Consider the following 25574-nt stretch of genomic DNA (forward strand, 5'->3'; position numbering starts at 1 on the left):
CAGGCTCCTCTGTCCATGGGATTTCCCAGGCAAGAATACTGGAGTGGGTAGCCACTTCCTTCTTCAGGGAATCTTTCTGACCCAGGGATTGAACCTATGGCTCCTGCATTGGTAGGTGGATTCTTTACTATTGAGCCACTAGGGAAGCCCACGTCAAATGAATAGTATTGTATTAAAAGACCCTGCGGTGTTTGATGGTTTTGTATATTCTTGCACACCCAATAGTGCCGCCTCTCCAGGGAGGTTAAGTAAATGAGGAGGTTTCCTGCCTTGGGTCTTAGTTTTCTCTCATCAGCTCTTAGTACACCCAGGGAAAAAATTTGGTTTCTTGCCAACATCTGGAAAAAAGGTGAATACACTTGGACTTATTGCTTACACTTTTCTTTCCACTCGCAGATTCCAGAATGTTTGAGGGAGAGCTATCCCAAGCCCGGTCAGCCCTGTTACCTGTACGTGATCGGAATGGTCCTGACGACACCTTTACCTGATGAGCTCAACTTCAGAAGGCGGAAGCTCTACCCGCCTGAGGACACCACAAGATGCTTTGGAATACTGACAGCCAAGCCCATACCTCAGGTGGACGTTTCGCGGTGACCTTTTATGTTGGACTGTCGTTGTTGTGTTTTTTTTTAAAAAAAAAAGAAAACGCGACTTTTAAAAGTAACTGTCTTTTGTTACCTCAAGATGGTCACTATTTTAAAATTGGAAGTGTCTCTTCTGTTCCCCTGATAGAAAGCATCATTCCTCTTCTGAAGTTAACTGTTTATAATGGACTGAAATCTTGGCTAACCTTGGGCTTTATTTTTCTTTCTCCGAAGATCCCGCACTTTCCTGTGTACACACGCTCTGGAGAGGTCACCATATCTATTGAGTTGAAGAAGTCTGGTTTCACGTTATCTCTGCAAATGCTTGAGTTGATCACAAGACTTCACCAGTATATATTCTCACATATTCTTCGGCTTGAAAAACCTGCACTAGAATTTAAACCCACAGATGCGGACTCAGCCTACTGTGTTCTACCTCTTAATGTTGGTAAGAAGGATCCAGACTCTAAAGCGTTGTCTGTATAGTAGCTAAAAAATGAGTGTGTTGCTTAACAATGAGCTTAACTGAATATAGTACAGAAATCGCTTTGATAACTCTGAATTAGGCACATGGAATGAAGATAGAGCTTGAGGGAGGGTCTTACCTGTATTATTATATTTTAACAAGCTAAAAGATCTTTTTCTCCCCTCAGTTAATGACTCCAGCACTTTGGACATTGACTTTAAGTTCATGGAAGATATCGAGAAATCTGAAGCTCGCATAGGCATTCCCAGCACAAAGTATTCAAAAGAAACTCCCTTTGTTTTCAAATTAGAAGATTACCAAGATGCAGTTATCATTCCAAGGTAAGGTGTTAAGTGGAAAGAAAGAAAGTGAAGTCCATCAGTCGTGTCCAACTCTTTGCGACCCCATGGGCTATAGCCTACCATGCTCCTCCGTCCGTGGGGTTCTCCAGGCAAGAACACTGGAGTGGGTCGCCATTTCCTTCTCCAGGGGATCTTCCCAACCCAGGAATCGAACCTGGTGGAGGTGATTCCCCCTGTTCACATGGGCCATGTGGTGGGCTGACTCTGGCATTGATGTGGCCAGTGGAAAATTTAGGTATCTCTTAGTGACAGGCCTGTGCTCCCCAGTTTACTTACATAAAAACAAAGCCGGAAATGCTATTGGTGAAGGGATTTTACTTTGTGAAGGTCCGATCATCTAAATGATGTTGATAGGCTTTCTTTGTAAAACCTCCATCCTTTTAATCCCCACAGTCTTAAAGAATTTGATTATAAATAACAATTTATTAAAATCATTGAAAGGCATAGTGTTATTAAGTGCAGTGAAAATAGTTAATTACAATGCTTTGTTGTATGTGTGCTAAGTCACTTTAGTTGTGTCCGACTCTCTGTGACCCTGTGGACCATAGCCCACCAGGCTCCTCTGTCTGGGATTCTCCAGGCAAGAATACTGGAGTGGGTTGCCATGCCCTTCCCCGGGGACTCCTCCAGACCTAGGGATCAATCCCGAGTCTCTTACGTCTCCTGCATTTGCAGGCAGGTTCTTTACGACTAGTGCCGCCTTTTGGGTAAAAATTTAGAGGATAGAGTTTTTGAGCATTAAGATTAAATATCACAATTTTAAAAGAATTAAAATACTGGCTGCAGTTGTCTTTGGATTTTGTTCTGTTTTTGTTTTTTCTTTTTTCACTTTGCACCTCAATGCCATGTTTTAAATGTTAGTTGATACCAGCCTGTCAATATCAGAAATGGTACAATAGCATATGTATTGTGGGGCAAGAATCTTTCATGTTTAGTGTTAGTAATATATAAACTATTTACTTGGTTGCTTGGATATTGAAAGTTTTCTATACTGTTTATATTGATGAAATTAGAGATATTTAAAGGAGCCATTTAATCTCCAATATCTTGACCACTTAATGTGAAGAGCAGACTCTTTGGAAAAGTGCCTGGTGCTGGGAAAGACTGAAGGCAACAGGAGAAGGGAATGGCAGAGGATGCGATGGTTAGATAGCATCACTCACTCAACGGACATGATTCTGAGCAAATTCTGGGAGGTAGTGATGAACAGGGGAGCCTAGCGTGCTGCAGCCCATGGGGTCGCAAAGAGTCAGACACGACTTAGCGAGTGAGCAACAAAAGGACCCATTTGGCTTTCATGTGTTATCAAAGTATAGATATTTAGAATAAGGATGATGTGTAAAATAGGAGAGAATAGAGAGTCAAGTTTTCACTTGATATAAATATAGTTCCTCTTGACTTAAATTCACTTGAAAAGTATTAGTTAGAATACACTAATGTATATTAGTATATACATTATATACTAATAATATACTATATAATATATACTAATAATATACTATAATACATGTATATACTATAGTATATACACATATATATATATGTATACACTAACTAATGACACTTAGAATTGAAGTGTCATTGCTATTATATATTTTTAACCTTTTGAACTCTTACTTTAAAATCATAACTTGCATTTTCATATTAAAAACAGTTTGTGTTTTGAGAATAGTTGATTTAAACCAGAAAGTCACGGAAACTGTTTTTCTTTTTTAGATACCGCAATTTTGATCAGCCTCATCGATTTTATGTTGCTGACGTGTATACTGATCTTACCCCCCTGAGTAAATTTCCTTCCCCCGAGTATGAAACTTTTGCGGAGTATTATAAAACAAAGTACAACCTTGACCTGACCAATCTCAACCAGCCGCTGCTGGACGTGGACCACACGTCTTCACGGTAAGGCACTCCAGAGATGGCACTTGGATTGTACCTGGGCTGCTGTTTCCTGAGGTCAGTGGGCAGATGTGGAGGCTTGTGGTCCCCGCAGCCCACCGGTATGTAGGCCCTGAACTCAGGAGGCCATTGGCACACACAGTTGCCCAGAGTCTGGCGCAGGGTCTGCAGTGTGAATGAGCTCTTCCAGTGAGCTGCCCTGAAGTCGTAGAGCCGCTGTCACAGTGAACTTGTTTTTGTCTGTTTGATAAGATTATTTTGAAATTTTTCTAGACTTAATCTTTTGACACCTCGCCATTTGAATCAGAAGGGGAAAGCTCTTCCTCTAAGCAGTGCTGAGAAGAGGAAAGCCAAGTGGGAAAGCCTGCAGAATAAACAGGTAGCGAGTTCATTGTCACTAGCATAACAGTATTTTGAAAGATGCTTGAGTTTTATGTTTACCAAGTGAATTGAGTGACTTGTAAGTTTTTTAGAAGTTGCCCAGCCCTTCAGTTTTGTTCTGCTTTAATTAATGTGGCATACAACTTCATTTGTGCCTTTTTAAAAATTAATTAATTTTTTTATTGAACGCTGGTTGCTTTACAGAATTTTGTTGTTTCTGTCAAACCTCAACACAATGAATGTCTCTTTGGTAAGCGTGATGAGAGGTTTGGCTTTTTTGCTTGGTCCACTGGTAGCAATTATATCATAAAATCCTAGGATAAATCCCATTTTCTTTAAAGAGCTATTTTTTAAAACATTTTAAAAAATAAGATTTGGCTAGTGTTTCTGATTTTTGTCTTTATTCAGTGAAATTGATTTTTAAGTTTCATTGTTATTCTCTTGTGTGCTTGCTTTATATTTACCTCTCTACAATTTACATTTAGCCACATGTTTTGCTCATTCACAGATACTAGTTCCAGAACTCTGTGCTATACATCCAATTCCAGCATCACTGTGGAGAAAAGCCGTTTGTCTCCCCAGCATCCTTTACCGCCTTCACTGCCTTCTGACTGCAGAGGAGCTCAGGGCCCAGACAGCCAGCGATGCTGGTGTGGGAGTCAGATCACTTCCTGTGGACTTTAGGTACGCCTGTGCCGTGCGTCAGAAAGAACATGGCTCATGAAATCCCGTTTGCAGAAAGCACTGACTTCAGTTCACGTTTTAATTTTATGTAGAATAATTTTTTAAAAGATTGGAAAGAAAATGTGGATATGTATTTAATACCTGAAATAGATGCATCATTTGACTCCTAAGTGGACATCTGTATATTGAGTCATTGTTTGCTGATGCTCAGAGGGAGAGGAGAGCCTAAGGTCAAAACCAGTCGTTCCCTTTTCAGTGGTGGCAGTTCATGTAAAAATGAAAAGAGTTGTTAGTCCCAGGGCTGACATTTTAAGGCTCTTCCTCTTTTATAAATCAGATACATGTTAACAGTTGCCTCAGTGTGTTGTCTTCAGGTTGTTTTCTTCTCACTAGTCAAGTCTCTGCATTGTAAGGAAATTACTGGTTTAATGACTTAAATTTATTTTGGTTATCCAGTTGGCAAGAGCAAGCTGGTTTAGGAATAGAGGAACTTTGTAATAGTACCGGTCACTTACTACAGCGTCAAACACTGGTTTAAGCACTATAGCTTATGTTAGATGATTTCATCTTTAGGACAATCCTGTGAGGTAGGAATTATTGGTTCCTCTTCCAGGGATGGTAGCTAAGGTACAGAGACATTGAGTAAATTACTCGAAATTCCCCAGCTAGTCACCCTGCTGGCCTAGAGCCCCAGCACATGCAGTCTGTAGCCCTGGGTCTGCTAAGCTGACCCCAGGCTTCATGAACTCAGCCCCACATAGTGCTGCTGGGTTGGGAATAAACCAGCGCAGAGAGCCATGTCCCACTGCGTGGTTTATGTTGTGAAGAATTCCCAGTAGTGCTGATGTCTGTCTTGGAACCTTATTTCTCTTCTAAGGTAGGACTATATTTATACTGATCTAACCTTTACTCAGATTGTGCTTACTCTAAGCCTAGCCTCTTTGAAGGGTTTGATGAAAAGTTATAAAAAATGTCTTTGCAGATACCCTAACTTAGACTTCGGGTGGAAAAAATCTATCGACAGCAAATCTTTCATCTCAATTGCTAACTCCTCTTCAGCTGAAAATGAGAATTACTGTAAGCATAGCACAATTGTCGTCCCTGAAAATGCTGCACATCAAGGTGCTAATAGAACCTCCTCTCTAGAAAATCATGACCAAATGTCTGTGAACTGCAGAACGTTGTTCAGCGAGTCCCCTGGTAAGCTCCAAATTGAAGTTTCAACAGATCTGACAGCAATTAATGGTCTTTCTTACAATAAAAGTCTTGCCAATGGCAGTTACGATTTAGCTAACAGAGACTTTTGCCAAGGAAACCATCTGAATTACTACAAGCAGGAAATACCTGTACAACCAACTACCTCATATCCCATTCAGAATTTATACAATTACGAGAACCAGCCCAAGCCCAGCGATGAATGTACTCTACTGAGTAATAAATACCTTGATGGAAATGCTAACACATCTACCTCAGATGGAAGTCCCGTGACAGCCGCCGTGCCTGGTACTGCAGAGACTGGGGAGGCGCCCCCGGACAGGACGGCTTCTGAGCAGAGCCCTTCTCCTGGCTACTCCTCCAGGACGCTTGGCCCCAACCCCGGGCTCATTCTTCAGGCTTTGACCCTTTCGAACGCTAGCGATGGATTTAACCTGGAGCGGCTCGAGATGCTTGGCGACTCCTTCCTGAAGCACGCCATCACCACGTATCTCTTCTGCACTTACCCCGATGCGCACGAGGGCCGCCTTTCCTACATGAGAAGCAAAAAGGTAAGGAGCTGTCCTTTAACCCTTGCGCAGTTAGAGGTTGGCTTCCAGCCTCCGTGGTCCAGAGGACGAGCAGAGTCCTGCCGCAGGGGCCGCCACACCTGACAGGGCAGCGGGGGCTTCTGGTGCATGCCCCTGGGAAAAGGGGAGTGTTAGGTGCTCAGGCGTGTCCGACTTTGTGCGAGCCCCGGGACTGTAGCCCGCCAGGCTCCTCTGTCCATGGGATTCTCCAGGCAAGAATACTGGAGCGGGTTGCCATTCCCTTCTCCAGGGGTTCTTCCCGACCCAGGCATCGAACCTGCATTGCAGGCAGATTCTTTACCAGCTGAGCCACCAGGGAAGCCCTGCGCAGCAGTGGCACTAAATGTAGTGTGGAATTAAGATTCAGAGAAGAAAAGTAACAAAGATACGTATTTAAATGACAATGAGAGAGGGCTCACAAGGTGCCAGGTACCTGCTTGGCACACACACACACAAAGCTGCCGAGCACTTGGAAGGGAGGACTGTCACTTGTGATCAGGGAAGGCGTTACTGGAAGGACGTGCGTTTACAGTCTGTAAACAGGGAGCAGATGGCGCAGCGTGTCAGCTCTCGGTGAGTAAACCGAGACAGCAGTCAACGGTGTGTAAACACGTGGCCTGGTCTAGGCAGTCCAGCTTTAGAGACCTTGCTCTTGACCATTCACCGCCCCCCCGCTGTTCTCCATGGCGCTTGGCGCCACACGAGTAGCCCGCAGAGGTTCTCCATCCAGTCTTCCCAGCGTGCCCCTGAGAGGTAGGCGATGACACGGCCACATCTTGCAGACGAGAAGACGCTGGCCTGGAGAGCTGTCGGCTCATGCAGCTCACCTGGCTGGCCTGGGATGGTCAGGAGCATGGCCGAGGCAGGAGCCCACAGCCTTCCACTCTTCCCTGCAGCCCCCTTAAGTAAAGAGGGTGCTTGCTGCAGGAGTAACCCCCAGAGCAGCCGGGCTCTGAGGGGCCAGCGCTGGGGGAGGCAGGAGTGCTGGAGTCAAAGTGAAGTTTAGGGCTTTTGGACTTCACGGACTCGGCAGTGGAACGTTCAGGTGATTAAGAATATAGGACTTCGATGCAGTCTGGGGGAATTGCCTTTGTAAGAGTGCTAATTGAGAACAAGCAAGATTTCCCTGGGGTGGTTGCAGAGGTCGAGAGTGAGTAGAAAGCAACTGCATCCTCTTAGGAAAGAAACTATTTTCCGTTTTGAAAGTTCTTCCGTCCTGCTGCTCAGAAAGCTCTGACTCCTTATGTGCTGCGGAGATCACTGTCACTTGCGCAGCGGGATGCTGAAGGCCCTTTCGGAGTGCCCGCCCCAGCCCTGCGGCGGCCAGGCGGCCTCCCTGGCTGTCTCTCTGGGTCCTGCACCCACCTGCTGCTGCTCGCCTCTTGTGTCCGTGTGAACGCAGCCCGCGCCGCCTGGTGCCTCCCGTGGGCCCTCGCTAAGCTCTTCCTTCCTCTCCATCCTGCGGACCATTTCCACTGACTTTGTAATTTCCATCCAAGTGCCCGGCACGCTTCATCCTCTCGTTGGCATCTGCGATGCTGTGGTCCCACAGTGTGGAGAGGGAAACCAGAGTCTACTTACGCTACGCGGGTGGTGTGGGAAAGCCCTTCGGCCCAGAGTGAGCCTCGTGGGGGGCTCCTCCCCGAATCCCGCAGGCTTCAGGGACCACTTCTCTGTCTCGCATCCCAACCAGTGCCTCTCCAGCATGGGTGCTTGTTCAGGGGTGTTGAGTTACGCGGGGGAAAGGGACTCATGAAGTACTTAAATAAAAAGGAACCCCGTTTTTGGAAAATGAGATTGACAGTTCTAGACCTTGGTGTTCAAGTAAAAACTAGGTAGAGACACAGCGATTTGAATAAATTACGGAGGAGATGAAGGCCTTAGAAAAAACATACCAGAGGGAAGACAGTAAAGCTGATGTCAGTAAACATGGGATTTCTCTTTATTACGTCTGCTTGGTTTTAAAATAGTTAAACAAAATAGCTTGAAATGCCATCAAAAACAAAAGAATGCTATTTGGGAAAGCATTGAGGATGAAATCATATTTATAGTTTAGGCTCAAAGAACTTAAAAAATTATTTTAGTTCAGTGCTGGTTTTTATTTTATAGCTAGAGTTTATGGTACTTCTGCCTTTTATTCCATTGAGAATATTGGGACATTTTGGACTTGGTGAATTTTGATTATTTTCTATTTTGATAGCTCCAATCAGCAATTTGAATTTTATATCATCAGATTACATGAGAATTTAATATTTTCTGTCATGGATAGGTAGAAAAACTATGCAGTCTGTATAACTGATGACTAGTTACGGAATATGAAGAATCTTTAGCTAAAAATTACGTTAGTGTCTCACATGAGCTTCCACAACAATCGTTTATGGACAAGTGTTGCATAAATGTTTTCTGCTGCAGGTCAGCAACTGTAATCTGTATCGGCTTGGAAAAAAGAAGGGGCTGCCCAGCCGCATGGTGGTGTCCATATTTGACCCCCCTGTGAATTGGCTTCCTCCTGGTTATGTAGTAAATCAAGACAAAAGTAACACAGAGAAATGGGAAAAAGATGAAATGGTAAGTTTCTGGTAACTGGGTGGATTTATTGTTTGGTGAGGGGGCAGAATCTTGTTCTGTTAATTTTTTGTTTCTTTTCCCCAGTGTGTTTATAATAGAGTAGAAATTCAATTTAGTAAATTAATTTCTTTTCATTGAATTTAGAACAGTGTTGTAACTGTGATAGAGAACAGTTTGTTATCCTCCCTTGCCAAAGGCAGAAGAGTATCTGGTGGTGTGATTCGAATAAAAAGGGCTTAACTCTGTGACATTTCACTTGAATGTTGCACACTACGATTTATCACAGGTCCTTAGCTTTGTTCAGTGAAATGACTTTCCAGTAGCCTGTAATCTCCAGTCTGTCTGTGAAACGGTTTCAGTAAAGTCTTGCTTTTGCAGCTCAGGGCTCCTCAGGACTGTTTCTCCTCTTGTGACCTTAAAAAAAAAACGTAAAGGTTGTAGTTTCCTGGAAATAGTTTAAATCCTGCCAGCAACTGAAAAGAAGTGTGCGAGCGGGAGCTGCTGTTTCGTTTTGTCTCGCCGGGAAGGCCACCAGGGGGCAGCCCGCCGGGCCTGGAGCCGGCGTCCGGTGCGCTCGGCTGGGAGGCCATCTTGCCAGCAGTTTCCTTTTTCAGACCTTTATTTTGCATTAATGATAAACTGGTTAATTGTTACTTCATCTCTGCTTCAGATCAGCAATGAGAACACTGTTTCTTTCACAAGTTATGTTTTCTATGTGTATTTTTTTTTTCTCATCTTCTTTCTGACGTGTATGTCCCAGATGATGTTTTTAAGTATTTCCAGGTAGCATGCTCAGTGACTCTGTTTTGATTTTTTACCTATTCACTGAGTTTATTTTTATACTTGTGCAGTATTTGACTTATTACAGAAATTGGACTTACCTGGCAGAGCATTGAGTATTTTAATGCAAGGTGGGTTAGAAAAACTATACATGTTATTAATTTAGAAATAGAAACTTAGAGGAAAGTGTGTATGATTTTGAGAACTTCAGAGAAGAATCTTGCATGTCTGTGACAAAAATTCCAGAAACAGTTATCCTGCCTTATAAATAGTTTCATAGTATCATTGGTGCTTTAAAAACTTTAAGCATAAAGGTGATATTAGCATGTACTTTTAATTAAAAAAAAAATTTTTTTTAAGATACAACATAAAATTCTTATTTATTTTCCTTAGCATTTCAAATGGCCTGGTACTTTGGTTCTTAGATTGCATTAAAATACTGTTTATGTTTTTATTTAACGATTTCTGCTTCTTGAAATAGACTGTTATATGATATTAGGAAGCTTATGCTTGATCCACTCCTATTCTGCCTGCTTCGCCGCTCAGCAAGTAGGTTTACACGAAAGCTTTGTGTACAGACGCCAGAGGTGGGAATAGCTTAGGTGGAAAGTGAACTTGAACTGTGAGAGCGAAGAGTTTCTTGCTAGTGTTTTTTTGTTTTTGTTTATTCTTAAAGAGCTTGAAGTGCTCCTGGAAACCACTGAATTAGGTAGAATCCCACTGTTTTGCAGATAAAAAAACTGAAACCCGGAGGCATTAAAGAACTTTGCACAAGATCACACAGCTTATTTGTTGATAAAGCCCCGGCATTTTTTGCACTTTGCCAATTTTTGGTTATGGTAGCATCTTACTCAAGATATATATGGATTTTTTTAATGAAAATAATGTTGTCTCTTTTTTAATCAAAATTTGGCCTTCCGCCCTCCCCCCTTACGGACCAGATAGTCAAGAACATCTCATGTTACTCTGGGAAAGTATATGGTTTTTATTAGGTAATAGTCCCTAGAGGTGTCCACCATTATAGCTTTTTTTTTTTTTTTTTTTGGTGTTCTTCATTATTCTTGAAAAGAAATCATAAACTTTTTAATCAAAAAAATGTAAAGAAAGATAGTTGTAGATAACATGGCTTGGTTCATTGCACTTATTTCTTTTCAGACAAATGCACTGTTTGTATCTCTCTTGAAAAAAATGCTCCACAAAAAGCTTGAAAACCTTTTTGTCATAATACTCTGCAAAGTTGTCTCTATCAAAATTGAAGCACACCCTCCTGCCTTTCTCCCCAAGTAAAGTCTTGTTTATTTTCTTTTTTTTTTTCATGTATAACAGAAATTTGGTGTCTTTCTAGCATTGCAGAAAAGTTCCATGGTTACTGAATCCTGGCCCATTATTAAGATTGTCACTCACAAATAAGCTTTTGCCAGAGAAACTGGAATTAGCAAAGACCTTCTGACAGAAATTGGATTGTTGTGTTTCATGTTAGTCTAAATTGTCTTCTATTTTTGTCAGTTATGCTATAATCTGTTACCCTGAAGGGAAAAGCATAATTTCTCAAATTCATAGCTTAGTTCATAGTGATCACTTTTAGTTTCCAAGCACGGCAGTTTAGTTTTACACTGTAGTGAATACGCTTTGATTTGAAGTGGCAATAGGGACAAAAGCTTCATCCTGGAGCCCCACTGTACATTTTTAATGTTGTCAAGAAAATAATTTTATCTATTTATATATTATACTCTTACTGAATTACAGAAGTTCTGCTCTTTCTACACCTGGAATTTAATTTTGTTCATTTGAAAATCTTTAAAAAAATTTTTTTAAACTTTGTCAGCAAAATCGAAGAGCTCTGTGATCGGCACATGAGAGCTTTCATTGTGTGTCTTGCCAGAGGTATAATTCTTGGCTGAAGTTTTGCCTTGTGAGCCTGAATTTTAAACTTTATATCCATGTATAAAATCCTTAACTTAAAGCTTCATACTAGATAAAGGTCATTTTATAACTTAGAAAATGAACATTCAAAGAACATATTTTACTTTGTTTATATGATTAAATAACTTATTTTATGTTAATTGAAAACAAATGGCCATGATTTGAAAGTTGCCTTTTAGTATTTGTGGTTGTCATTTGAAATTATCCATAACCCTTGCTTTTATTGAGTCTCAAACCCTTTTAAAAACAGCGCTATGTCTCCCCTCCCTCCCCATTCCCCCCCCTTCCAGACAAAAGACTGCGTGTTGGCTAACGGCAAACTGGACGAGGACTTTGAGGAGGAGGAAGAGGAGGAGGGCCTGATGTGGAGGGCCCCCAAGGAGGACGCCGACGACGAGGACGACTTCCTGGAGTATGATCAGGAGCACATCAAGTTCATAGATAACATGCTGATGGGGTCAGGGGCTTTCGTCAAGAAAATCTCACTTTCTCCTTTTTCAGCCACCGATTCTGCATACGAGTGGAAAATGCCCAAAAAGTCCTCCCTAGGTAGTCTGCCATTCTCATCCGATTTTGAGGATTTCGACTACAGCTCGTGGGATGCGATGTGCTACCTGGATCCGAGCAAAGCTGTTGAAGAGGATGACTTTGTGGTGGGGTTCTGGAATCCATCAGAAGAAAACTGCGGTGTCGACACAGGGAAGCAGTCCATCTCTTACGACCTGCACACGGAGCAGTGCATTGCCGACAAAAGCATAGCCGACTGCGTGGAGGCCCTGCTGGGCTGCTATTTAACCAGCTGTGGCGAGAGGGCCGCTCAGCTTTTCCTCTGCTCTCTGGGGCTGAAGGTGCTCCCGGTAATTAAAAGGACTGATCGGGAAAAGGCCATGTGCCTGACCAGGGAGAATTTCACCAGCCAACAAAAGAACCTTTCAGGGAGCCGTGCAGCCGCCTCTGGAGCCGGCTCCCGAGCCTCTGTGTTGAAAGACTTGGAGTATGGGTGTTTGAAGATCCCCCCGAGGTGTATGTTTGATCACCCCGATGCAGACAGGACACTGCGTCACCTGATCTCGGGTTTTGAAAATTTCGAAAAGAAAATCAACTACAGATTCAAGAACAAGGCTTACCTTCTACAGGCTTTTACACACGCCTCTTACCACTACAATACGATCACGGGTAAGGAGCGCCAGCACAGCTTGCTGCTCTGAAAATGAGACCTGGTGTTAATTGGATCGACCTGTAAAATAATGTAAAGAGAATAATCTGTGTGTACAGACTTAGAGCTTAATATGCACGGTGCGGGGAGGAAGTGCAGGAAAATGAAAACAGTCCTTTTTCCCCTCATCTTTCTGGGTGCATACACTGTTCCCTAAACTTTGATAGTTGGGAGCAGAGCTGTCTTAGCGACTTGTGTATCTGTCATTTTATATACAGCATAATTAGATTTGAGCCGTAGTAGTGTGATGTGTTTTTGCCATTTTATCCTACCCCACTGCCTTTATGGTGTCCGGTCACTGCTGCTTCAGGTTCTTAAATAATTTATTCCTATATCCTGGATGTGTCTCCATGTCTTTTTATTGTTCTTCCTGAACAAAAAGGCCCCTCTCTTAAGGTCCTTTAAAGTCTAAAGAGGAATAGATTAAAAGAAACTCTTATCACAGGAAGGTTTCATTGTCCTTGCTGTTTCTTCCGTCACCTTCTGCTTTGCAGTAGGCTCCATGTTTCTTTCTCTCCTTTATTTAATCGACTCCCAGTCCATTTGATCAGAAGGGAGAATAGGCGCCTAAAACCAAAACCAGCTTTAGGTTATGAAACAGCGAGAGTCTGTAGTTTTTTGTTTTTTTTTTCCCCCCCTATGTCAGTGTCATAAGCACTTGAATTCAGAAAACCAAAGCTGAGTATAACGTTTGTATAAGAAAAACAATGTAGGTTAAGATGATCAGAAGAATGTAAAACCAAAAGTGAAAAATTATCTGGCTCTGGCCTAGAAACACTGGTGAAACTAAAACCTGTTTTTCTTTGTGGAGAAGAAATGAGGCCTGGTTTTCTACCGCACTCTACTGGAAGGAGCCCTGGGTTCTATTCTGTCTCAGCCCTTGCTTCTGAGCTCGCTGGGCATGAGGGGGCTGCCCACTTAATCTGTTCTCGCCTTGGTTTCCGTAATTGAATGGCTCCTGTTCAGTCGGCGTGAGGAGCAGAGGTGTTGCTTGGTGCTGATCAGGTTTCACACTTCGACATTGATCATTTTTGCTTAAGGTCTCTGCTTGCCTCCCCGGCTCCCTCTCTTGATTTGTGTCAGATTCACCATTTTTCATTCCAGTTGAGAAGAAGGTCTTCTTGTACTGTGTCATCTTATGTAACAGATGTAACCCAGGAGTGGTGAGGTGTGTATCACTCCCACACCTTCCAGAGTGTGAGTGGACAGTGCCCAGTGGTGGTGGCGGAAGCGTGGCGGCGGGGGCGCGGGGGGAACGTGTGTAGGGTCTGACGTTGCTAGATGCTGATCATGATGGAGGCTTTGGAATGATGCCCCAGCACCTGCCTGGCCAGCAGAGAGCCAAAGGAAAAGGGCTCAGTGAAATGATGTCACTTGGGAAATGCCTTTTTCTTAACGAGCATTAGTCTTTTGGCAACTTAAGGATTTTATGACCCCAATTTATATATCAGAAATCTGCTGAATTTTCCACTAGAATTGAATTTCCAGAAGCTTCAGTAGGATGTCATTCAGTAATTCTGTCATTGAAGAATATATGTGAAAATGAACCCTCCCCCCGCCCCTGCAATAAAGGTCTTTTCAGGGGGTCTTGGGGGAAATCCATCCTTTAACTGAGTTACGATTTGGAAATCGTGTCAGTGACTTTGCCGGCACTCAGGGCTTCCCTTTGAATCTTCCTTCAGATTGTTACCAGCGCTTAGAATTCCTGGGAGATGCAATTTTGGACTACCTCATAACCAAGCACCTTTATGAAGACCCGCGGCAGCACTCTCCAGGAGTCCTGACCGACCTGCGCTCTGCTCTGGTCAACAACACCATCTTTGCATCGTTGGCCGTGAAGTATGACTATCACAAGTACTTTAAGGCCGTTTCTCCCGAGCTCTTCCACGTCATCGACGATTTCGTGCAGTTTCAGCTCGAGAAGAACGAAATGCAAGGAATGGATTCTGAGGTTAGTGCCGTCTTAAGATACGTTGAATTTGGTGTTTAAAATAAGCCTTCCGGCTAGGCTTCTCAACACAGCCATCCAAAGAACCGGCTGAAGGCCAGGGTTGTGGTCCTCAGCACGCTCTGCGTTCTCCAGGAAACTTACATGGGTCATAGTCTTCAGGCAGCCCTTTTAAACTTGGCCATGGGTACTGTGGTCATTCTGGTGAGGAGAAGGAGCAGGGGCTTCCAGCAACTTCATCCCCAGTCCTTGATGTGGGCTTCCGGTATTCAGGCTCGCCAGAGAGGTGCAGCCCCCCCCCCCGGTCCCCAAAAAAGCTTTAACCTTAGAGCTCGGCAGGGTGGATTCTGTCCTTTCTCTCTGTTTAAAATAGGTCAGAAATATTTGCTCTATCTCAGGTAAGCATCACTAACATACATCCTGCTTCACTTGAAATGGGGAAATCTCATTTAAAAAGCAAACTTCTAAAATTTTAAGGGCTGGAATTTGAGAAACGTCTAACTGTAGGTTCAGCCAAAGGTCCTTTTGGTGATGGAGCTAATTCTCGCGCGTGTGTGTGTGTGTATGTATGTATGTATGTATGTATGTATGTGACCTGTTTTGAAGTTTTGTAGGAAAGGGTTTTGCTGAGATCTTTCCGGCCTCTGATTCTTTGCTAACATCCATCCACATACCTGGGTACCCGGGAGAGCGCTCTCATTTCTCCTTCTCATTCCGACTGCTTTGTTCTTTGCGTAGATTTCTTACGAGAAGTCAGGGGATCCATTCATAACTCTGGTACCATTGTAATTATTCTTTCTTGACTGTGTACCTACCTGTTGTTAGTCACACAGACTTTGTTGAGGAGGAGTGCACTTCCTTGGCGTCCGGTGAGAGGAGTGGGGAGCCTGGGTGTGGAGGTGGAGCCTCAGGGCAGAGGGTCAGGCGGTGAGTCGGCGGCGGGTGTGCTGCAGGAGGCTCACCGCTGGTGCCCTTCCTCCCCTCTGCCTCCTGGTACACTCTCCCGAGATCAGTGGTCTGAGGTGGCGCACAGCCAGCGGTGGGCCCAGGAGTCACAGCCATCTCAGGTATATTCAGTATTGCTTCCAGTCTCCTCCTGTAGAAATACTTAAGCTGAGAAGTTGAGGAATTAGCTAAAACTAAAGTTATCTTTTGGACTTCCCTGGTGATTCAGTGGTTAAGACTCTGAGCTTCCAATGAAAGGGACACAGGTTCGATTCCCTGCTTGGAGAACTAAGATCCCTGGCCAGAAAAATATAGTTACCTTTTGATGACACTTAGACATACTGGCATTGCTAGTTTTTGTTCATTTTTTTCCTGCCCTTTGTTTATATAAATATATGTATGGAAGTTATGAAAGAGTGATGGGAAATGTCATGGTCTGGCTTCTCTAACTTACTGTTTGATCTTAAGAAAGTCTCTTCACCTTTCTGGGCCTCAGTTTACTCATTTGTAAAAGAGTGAAAAAAAGCAAGTGAGGTGAAAACTTGGTGAAACTTGGTGAAAAAAAGCAAGTAAGGTCATTCAGTTATGTCTGACTCTTTACGACCCCATGGACTGTAGCCTACCAGGCTCCTTAGTCCATGGCATTTTCTAGGCAAGAGTACTGGAGTGGGTTGCCATTTCCTTCTCCAGGGGATCTTCCTGACCCAGAGATTGAACCTGGGTCTCCCACATTGCAGGCAGATGCTTTACCATCTGAGCCACAAGTAGATGCTTGTGAACTTGGTAAGTTTTAAAATTCCCATCCACAACAATAAGTTATCTTGTTTTTCCAGTAGTCGGCATTATAAATACACTGTATAGAATTTTGTGTGGCTAAGCAGTCCATTTAGAAATGGCTCTCCCCCCTTCTTTTTATTTCTCTTTCACAAGTAATTTGTTTTTTATAAAATAACCAAAATTATCATTTTGTGATGTTTTGTTGCTAATGTATATAAACATAAACTTATATAACATACAAAATGAAATTCTATCACTCATACCCTGTTCTTTTTACTTAATATACTGTGGGTGACTTTCCCCAATCATTGTTAACTGGGATTATGACTTTCAGTAGGCTACATGCTACTGAATATATGGCTGCAGTGTAATGTGTTCAAACAGCTCCTTTGTGGCTGGATGGTTAACGTATTTTTAGTTAGGGTTTTAATAAGCATGTATGTGATAAATATACTTAAATATCCAGCTACCTGCTTACGATGAATTCCTGGAGATGGAATTGCCACATCAAAGAATTAGGAACTTTTAAAAGACATTTGATACATATGTAAATTTTTATTCTATTAGTCTGAATACCTGCTATGTGTCAGGTTCTCTGTCATAGTGAACATTTATTAAGTGGTTTAATAAAAGGGGAGCTGGGAGGAAAATATCTTCCAAATAGAATTTCCCTGTCAAAAAGTGGCGATTTAGCCTCCCTGCAGCAGTGTGCACCCTTACTCACATTGCACGGATGAGTATTCTGCCGGCTCCTAGCTGAACTACCAGCTGGTAGAGCTGTTTCAGACTGCAGTTCTGTGATTGTGCGTGAATTTGAAATTTTTTTTCATAAATTTATTGACTATTACAGTCTGTGTTAGGGTTGTCTTTGGTTTTATTTTAAAGCAATCTTTTTTTCCCACGTTGAATACAGAATACTAAATAGAGAAGGGCTTTTCTTTTTCTTAAGTGAAAAACTTTTTTTTAAGATAAGATAATGTTTGGACTCGTTGGGAAAGACCCTGATACTGGGAAAAATTGAAGGCAAAAGGAGAAGGGGCAGCAGGGGACGAGATGGTTAGATAGTGTCACTGATACAATAGACATGAATTTGAGGAAACCCTGGGAGACAGTGGAGAACAGGAGCCTGACGTGCTGTAGGCCATGGGGTCTCAGAGTCAGACACAGCAGCGACTTTTATGAAGAACCTATTACAGTGTAGTTGGCCTGTCATAAATATTTGATGTTGTTACCCTTGTTAAAGAGATAGTAGGAGTCAGCATCCAAGAAAAGAAAAATATCTCTAGAGACTGCCTTTCATAGAGGTTTTTTGCTTACGAGTTTCTTTTCTCACTCTAATAGCTTAGGAGATCCGAGGAGGATGAAGAGAAAGAAGAGGATATTGAAGTTCCAAAGGCCATGGGGGATATTTTCGAGTCACTTGCTGGTGCCATTTACATGGACAGCGGGATGTCGCTGGAGATGGTCTGGCAGGTGTACCATCCCATGATGCGGCCACTGATTGGTATGGTTGGCTCCCCTTCGAAAGGAGCAGAATCACAGTGAAAGGCAACTTAAACCAAAATTTTAAAAAAGGGTATTAAGCACATTATTCTTTCATTTTGATTACAGAAAAATTTTCTGCAAATGTGCCCCGTTCCCCTGTGCGAGAACTGCTTGAAATGGAACCAGAAACTGCCAAATTCAGGTAAGCAAAAGTGTACATGGAGGAGCGTTAACTTGCTGAAAAACAGGGGGGAGAGTCCTCAGGGATGCCGTAAACTCACGGTTTTGAAGAAATCCTCACCTTGGGACATGCTGTCCTGCGTTGCCATTTGCAGCCTGATTGACTGGCTCTTTGTGCTCCTGGGAAGTGAGAAGAAAGTGACCACAGCATCTGTTGGCAGTTGGCAGCTGTCAGAATGCACGTTTCCTCTGCGCGGTGTCAGCTCGAACAGGGGACTCTCAGCCTGAGAGTACATACTCGGTGCTGATTGACAATAATCATAAATACTTCTGACTTCTGATCCAAGCTGCTTGGCTTCTTTGCAGCCCAGCTGAGAGAACCTACGATGGCAAGGTCAGAGTCACCGTGGAAGTGGTCGGGAAGGGGAAATTCAAAGGTGTCGGCCGGAGCTACAGGATTGCCAAGTCTGCGGCAGCAAGAAGAGCCCTGCGAAGCCTCAAAGCCAATCAGCCTCAGGTTCCCAACAGCTGAAAGCCCCTTTATAAATTAAAAAAAAAAAGCAGAATTAAGGTGGAAAATATTTAAGTTGAAAAGGATGATTTAAAACTGATAGTGAGTGGAACGAGTTGAAGGCAGAACGTAAAGTTTGTTTGATAACAAGATAGATTACAGAATAAAACATTTAACCTATGTATAAAAATTTTGGAACTAACCGTAGTTTTAGTTTTTTGCGCAAACACAATCTTTCTTGTCTTCTTTCCTCACTTCTGCTTTGTTTAAATCACGAGAGTGCTTTACCGATGACCTTTTCGTAAGTGTTCAAAGTGATTCTTGACAGTTTTTGTCTTGTTTCATTTTAGTTTAATTTCTGTCGGTTTTGCTTAGAGTTAGGAGGCCAAGGAGCTTAAACCTGGAACAGCACCCCTGCCCCCCGCCACGGGTTCTGTTGAGAGCTCTGGGCACCTGTCAGCGTGCGTGGCAGAGCCCGCCCTGCGGCGCCGATAAGCCGAGTAGACGGATGCGGTTTGAGAGGAGTGTGCCAATGTTGTCTCTCCTTTCCACGTTGTATCGCGTAAGATGATGCTTCCCGGTCGCTATTGCACTTACCAGTAAGGGACAGATTGTTGATCAGCACTGGCCGGCATGTTGGCAGATCACATTCTAGTTTTCTCATGCCATGTTGTCTTGCATAAAAGAGGTTCTTGCCTTAAAAGTAAAATCCTCGTGGATATCCTTTCACTTTCAATCTTTTTGGAACAAACCGTTTCACATTCCCTTTATTCTGTTTATTAGGCATTAGACCTTGAGACAGCGTGATACTTAACGACTCACTAGTATAGCTGTAACCTAACTAATGACAGGATTATATGAGAATTTCTGTTAGGTGTACTGAAGACATTTTCAAAACCAGAATATGTAACCTATGGATTTTTTAAAAGATGCATCATAAAGAATCATCTTTGGCTAAATACCCCACTTTTACTAGAGACCTCCGGCTAGGTAGTTCCACGGATGGAAATTGTTTGTGGCAAATAAACCTTGCCCTGTAGGCTGTTGCTCTAATAAAATAAACTTTATACATATCACACCTAAAATATGCTGCAGATCTGATAATGGATTGGTTACTTACTTAAAGAAGCAGAACAGAGCACCTTACCCTTAGGCTTCTCACATACATTTCTTACTGTGCTTTTCACAGTGTTGCATGCATACTTCACCTACCAAAGCTGTGCTGTTAATGCCATGAAAGTTTAACGTTTGCGATAAACTGCCGTAATTTTGATATGTCTGTGATTTAGGCCATTAATTTAGGTAAACTAGCTCATTGTTTCCATCTTTGGAAAAGGAAGAAAAAAGACACTTTTAGGCATTTGCCTAAGTTTCTTTAATTAGACTTGTAGGCACTCTTCACTTAAATACCTCAGTTCTTTTCTTTTGCATGCGTTTTTTTCCCTCCCCATTTGGTGCTATGTTTATGTATTATGCTTGAAATTTTAATTTTTTTTTTGCACTGTAACTATAATACCTCTCATTTACCTTTTTAAAGCTGTGGGTCGGCCGTGCGCTCCCACCACTGCACCAGGAGAGTTTTGCTGCGATTGCCCCTTAATCATGCTTGAGATTCAAGAAAGCCGAGCAGAGGCGTCTCGTAATTTCCAGCACATCATTCTGAACGTGCCGCCTCATATAATGCTGCATTGATATTTTGGATTGCAGTCGAATACTGTACTTCTCGCTTTATCTGCGCCACCCACCCCCAGAAAAACACCTCTGCACGCGTGCACCCAGAAACCTGTCCACTGCGCTTTCTAAGGAGACCCGAGGGAGGGGAGCATTCAGCTTCTCCCACGTGATTTGTCGTCTCCAACCTTAAACTTCCACTGAGATCTCAGTTACTAAATGAGCTTTAGAGCAAATTTATTTGGGTGGACATGTTTTTTAAAAAATTTAGTTCTGATTTGGAGCCTTCGATTTCTATTTGATTTTTTTTTTTAAGACACCTCCGTGTAAGATCTCCTGACAATGTAAAACCAAGCGCTTCTTGAATTACATAACTGTAAATGTGTACACTTAAACAAGTAAGGCTGGATATGAATTTTCCTTGTGAGGGTGATTCATGATAAAGCTGTATCACAAATCTCTTGATAATTATAAACTACCTGCTGCCAGGAGCTTAGGGCCTTGCATTGTGTCTAATGCACTAATCCCAGTGTCGAGGCATCCTCTGGCCTCCTGGCACCAAAATCAGATTGTTTCACAGTTACAATCCCCGTTGGGAGAAAAATGCCTCAATATATTTTGTAACCTTAAGAAGAGTATTTTTTGTTAATACTAAAAAGCTCAGACTTGGATAAGATTAGGTCACACAGTCTCAGGGGTTCAAATTTCCTGCTACCATTCAAAATGTTTTATCAACAGCAGACTTTAGCTATTGCTTTTTTTTTCTTTCTCCTTTTGGTTGGAGGACAGTAGCTGATTTTAGTTTGTGACTCACACTTTGAAGCAATCTCTGATCCCCTGGTTCCTAAGTTGAAAACTCAAAACTCTGATGTAGATACACAAAATGGTTATGAATGCTTTTGTGCTGCTGATTTTTTAATGCTGTAAACTTCCCCCCCAGTTTAGCTTACTGAAATGTTTTGCATCCATTTAATTAAGGGACAAAAAAAAAAAAATTGCTCTCTGTTGCCCCACTTACCACCTTGTCTGTCATCCTTTTGTTCCTGTGATTGCCATGTGAGACCCGGTGTGATCTGGAAGCCCCGCTGGTGGGCGGTGTGGTTGTATGGCCAGCACACGCGGGAAGGACTGGGCAGGCACGTTTTGAAAAGCAACTGCAGAAATTCCTTACGATGATTGTGTGGAGGTTAGCTGACATGAACCTTCATTGTAAATGTTTTTTGATTTTTTTTTTTTAAAGAATCCTTTCAGCAGTCCTGACTATGCTGCGTTTTGTAACGGCTTTCCCCCTCTGTTCTGTTCGTGTAGCACAGATAAGCACTGCACTTGGTACCACGCTTTACCTCATGTCAAGGAAAATATGCTTAACCGAGAGGAGAACATGTGGTTTGGCCTCGCTGCTGTTTTGATATACCGAATTTGAAAAAAGATAATTATAATGCCTGCAATGTGTCATATACTTGCACAACTTAAATAGGTCATTTTTGTCTGTGGCATTTTTACTGTTTGTGAAAGTATGACAAAGATTTGTTAACTGAACTCTTAATTATGTTTTCAAGATGTTTGTTAACTTTTTCTTTTCTCTTTTACGTTATGTGAAATGATTAAATTTAGAACAACCTCTAACACTCCTGTAATTATCTTTTAAAATGCTAATATTTTTCCTCTCTTAATAATAGCTTGCCCTCAGAAAGATTCAAATTACCCTGCCTAAATAGCAAGAGACTGGAGGCTACTCTGGTTCTGTTGGTTCAGTTCATAAGTACAGTTATTCACACAGCAGTCGGCTCTTTGAGTCACCACCTGACATCGGCCGGTGACTGCAGAGTGCAGAGACTAATGGAGATGCAGACCCACCGCAGTTCAGTCTTCAGGCCCCGTTGATTTAAAACTTTCTATCTTGCTCTGTTAGGGTATCTAATCCTTTTACACAACATTTAAGCCACCAAACTGAGACCTTGATATCTTCATTTCAACTGCATCTGAAGTTCTAGTGAACCAGTTTGTGTTCGCTGCGGAACTGAAACTCATGTCTTGTTTATTACCTATATGGTTATTTTAATTACATTTAAATAGGTATATTTTTTCAACCACTGATTGCTTTTCAGGAACTTAATTATTTCCAAATAAATTTCTTTATTTTATATTGTACATGAGAAGTTTTTAAGATATGTTTAAGACCAAGAATATTGAAATGATTTTAAAAGTTGTTGGAATTTGCCAGTAGCAATACCTAGGGAATTTGCATTGAGACTATTGTATTTTCCACTAGAGGTGAAAATGATGTTTTGAAATTAACTTGTAAATATATTTTAATCATTGTGTTTTTGTTTTTTTCCCCCTCTAGTCCATTTTTATTTGGACATCACCCACCATTTAAATTTTCTAGATGCACTCAGAATTCACTGCAGCAGCAGGTTACGTAGCAAAAATGCAAAGGTGAACAGGGAGTGAAGTTTCCGGCTTTTCTGCTGTAAATAGAATGAAAGAAAAATGACTAAAATCAAGTAAGACTAACACACATAATTTGATTGACAATAAAATACTTACCATCACATGCTGCAGCTGTTTTTAAGGAACATGATGTGATTCATTCATACAGGAATCATGCTGCAGAAATTTGCAGTCTGCACCTTAAGGGTCACGATTACCTTTAGTCGTTTTTTGTTTTTGTTTTTTTTTTGTAATGATTGTAGCCAAGTAAATCTCCAATAAAGTTATGGTCTGTTCAGTTGGTGTGCTTTTGACTTTTTATTTTCTTGTTTTGATTCATTTTGAGTGGATGTAGCACTTAGATAGTTGTAGCCGAAATTATCTTTAAAATGTTTTGATTCCATGGTCACCTGAAAATGTGTCCTTTAAAAGGATAAAATGTCGTTTACCAAGTTCTACCTCATGTGCTGGTGGAGTTATCGACTCACACTTGGCCTTGTTCTTTTCAGACTTAAATAATGCCAGTGTGATTTTCTGAAATCCTGCCACATTGACTGATGGGTTCCAGGTCCTGGATTATTTATGGCACGTTTGACACATTCCTTAAGTAAATTTAGTTATTCTGAAGTCAAGTGAACAGAGTGTTCAAGCTTCTAGATTTTTAGGAGACACTTTCAGTATATTATTGGTTAAGAAAGAATTCTGTTATTTCAGGCTTTGACCTAACCTTTTCGTAACTCAGTAAACCAAGCACTAAAAGGAATGACTTGGCTGGAGGAACAAGATGACAAGTAGAAGTTTCTTAAAATGAGGGGAAAAAAAAATCCATTTTCTTTTATCAGAGTTTAAATTAATCTCTTCCTTTTCTCCCCCTCTGACTTCTCTAAACTGAAGAAGAAAAAGTGTGTGTTTTTTGAAAAATTTATTTATTTTTAATTGAAGGATGATGGCTTTATGATACCGTGTTGTCTTCTGCCACACATCAACATGAATCAGCCATAGGTGTATATATATGTCCCCTCGCTCTTGAACCTACCTCCCACCCCATCCCACCCCCTTTTGGTTGTCACAGAGCCCCCGTCTGAGTTCCCCGAGTCATATACAGCAAGTTCCCATTGACTGTCTATGTTTTACAGATGGCAATGTGTGTGGGTCCACGCGGCTCTCTCCATCCATCCCACCCTCTCCGTCCTCCCCCCGCCCCTGTGTCCATAAGTGTGTTCTCTGTGTCTGCATCTCCACTGTTGCCCTGCAAGTAGGTTCATCAGTACTGTCTGTCTAGATTCCAAATAATATGTGTTAATGTGTGATACTTGTTTTTCTCTTTCTGACTGACTTTACTCTGTGTAATAGGCTCTGGGTTCATCCACCTTCTTAGAACCGACTCAAATGTGTTGCTTCTTATGGCTGAGTAATATTCCATGGTATATATGTACCACTGCTACTGTATCCATTCATCTGTCGATAGACATCTAGGTTGCTTCCATGTCTTAGCCACTGTAAATAGCACTGCAGTGAACGTTGGGGTACAGTGTCTTTTTCAGTTTTGGTTTTCTCAGGGTTTTGGTTTCCCCACTCTTTGCCTAGTAGGGGGCTTGCTGGGTCACATGGCAGTTTTATTCCTTGTTTTTTAAGGAAGCTCCATGCTGTCTCCCAGTATGTGTGTTTTCCTCCCGAGGACTTCCGCATAGCCTGTGTGTTTGCCCACGTCGGTGTCACTGCTGGGAACCCACTGCATGGTGGAGACCACCCCCGAGACCACGGCCCTCGCCCTCCCCCAGCCGGCCCCTCCCGTGGCTGGGAGAGGGGACACGGTGGGCCAGGCAGGTCAGCGTGCAGGTCGTGGTGTGCGTGGAAAGGATCCAGATAGAAGGGAGCTTTTTCTTTTTGTGGCTCCATGAGTGTATAATATAGGTGTTGAGTGGAATGGCCGATGCTGGTCACAGCCCCCTGGGGTGGGGACCGAGTTGTGACCCCTGCAGAGACACCAGGAGCAAGGGCTGCCTTCACGGCAGCCAGGCAGCCAGGAGCACTCCTGACCTGTGTGTAAGGCCGTGTGGGAACAACTTGTAGATCTTGTTGGTTTTGTTTTTTTTCTGTGGCAGATTCCCCATAAAACTCACCATAGAACCAAAAGTTTAGACTGTACACTGAGTACATTCACATTCACATTGTTCTGCAGCCATCACCACCACCTGGTTCCAGAACTTTTGTTCATCCCAAACCTGAACCCTGTCCCTGTTAAACACCAGCTCCCATCCCTTCCTTACCCCAGTCTTGGTATCCACCCGTTCTGTTACATCTGTCTCTTGAGTTTGACTGTTCCAGGTACATACATATAAGCAGAATCAGACAGTATTTGTCCTTCAGCATCTGGCTTGTTTATTAGGGGCCAGCCATGTTCTGAGGTGTGTCAGCATTTCCTTCCTTTTTAGGCCTGAGTCCCATTTCTTTGTATGTTTGTAGAGCATGGTTTCCAATGTGGCTCTGGGGTAAGAATCCACCCGCCAATGCAGGAGATGTGGGTTCGATCCCTGGACCAGAAAGATCCCTTGGAGAAGCAACTGGTGACCTGCCCCAGTATTCTTGCCTGGGAAATCCCATGGACAGAGGAGCCTAGTGGCCTACAGTGGATCAAGTCGCAAAGAGCTGGACACGACTTCACGACTGAACCACGGCAGTATAGAGCAGATTTTGTTTATCCATTCCTCTGCCACTGGGCATTTGGGTTGCTTCCACTTTTTGGCTGTTTTGATGATTGCTACCATGAACACGGGTGTACACGTACCTGTTTGAACACCTGCTTTCAGTGCTTTAGCGTGTGTATCCAGGAGTGGAATTGCTAGCTCACATGATAATTCTGTGTGATTTTCTGAGAAGCTGCCATCCTTTTTTCCACAGCACTGCACCATTTTAGATGCTCACCACCAGTACACAAGGATTCCAGTGTCTTTACATCCTCACCAACTCTGGCTTTTAT

The 25574-nt window shown here is 42.6% G+C and overlaps 1 protein-coding gene across 5 annotated transcripts in view; it reads left to right on the forward strand.

Annotated features, from left to right (window-relative positions):
• DICER1 (dicer 1, ribonuclease III) overlaps positions 1–22892 on the forward strand; it is a 72333-nt gene extending 49441 nt beyond the window's left edge. For 4 of the 5 annotated variants that reach the window (XM_020899141.2, XM_020899140.2, XM_020899139.2 and 1 more), the window contains 13 exons: positions 397–576; positions 819–1032; positions 1238–1391; positions 3129–3311; positions 3582–3687; positions 4198–4373; positions 5356–6139; positions 8570–8725; positions 11719–12604; positions 14327–14595; positions 17656–17818; positions 17926–18001; positions 18346–22892. In XM_020899141.2, the coding sequence (XP_020754800.1) occupies positions 397–576; positions 819–1032; positions 1238–1391; positions 3129–3311; positions 3582–3687; positions 4198–4373; positions 5356–6139; positions 8570–8725; positions 11719–12604; positions 14327–14595; positions 17656–17818; positions 17926–18001; positions 18346–18511 (3513 nt within the window). In that variant the 3' untranslated portion in view covers positions 18512–22892. Of the gene's footprint in view, positions 1–396; positions 577–818; positions 1033–1237; positions 1392–3128; positions 3312–3581; positions 3688–4197; positions 4374–5355; positions 6140–8569; positions 8726–11718; positions 12605–14326; positions 14596–17655; positions 17819–17925; positions 18002–18345 lie in introns of those variants that run through there. The other variant, XM_070477890.1, reaches the window with a different exon arrangement.
• Positions 22893–25574: the final 2682 nt, after the last annotated feature.

This window comes from Odocoileus virginianus, chromosome 16 (assembly GCF_023699985.2).
Source record: "Odocoileus virginianus isolate 20LAN1187 ecotype Illinois chromosome 16, Ovbor_1.2, whole genome shotgun sequence".
Classification (NCBI taxonomy): Eukaryota; Metazoa; Chordata; class Mammalia; order Artiodactyla; family Cervidae; genus Odocoileus; species Odocoileus virginianus.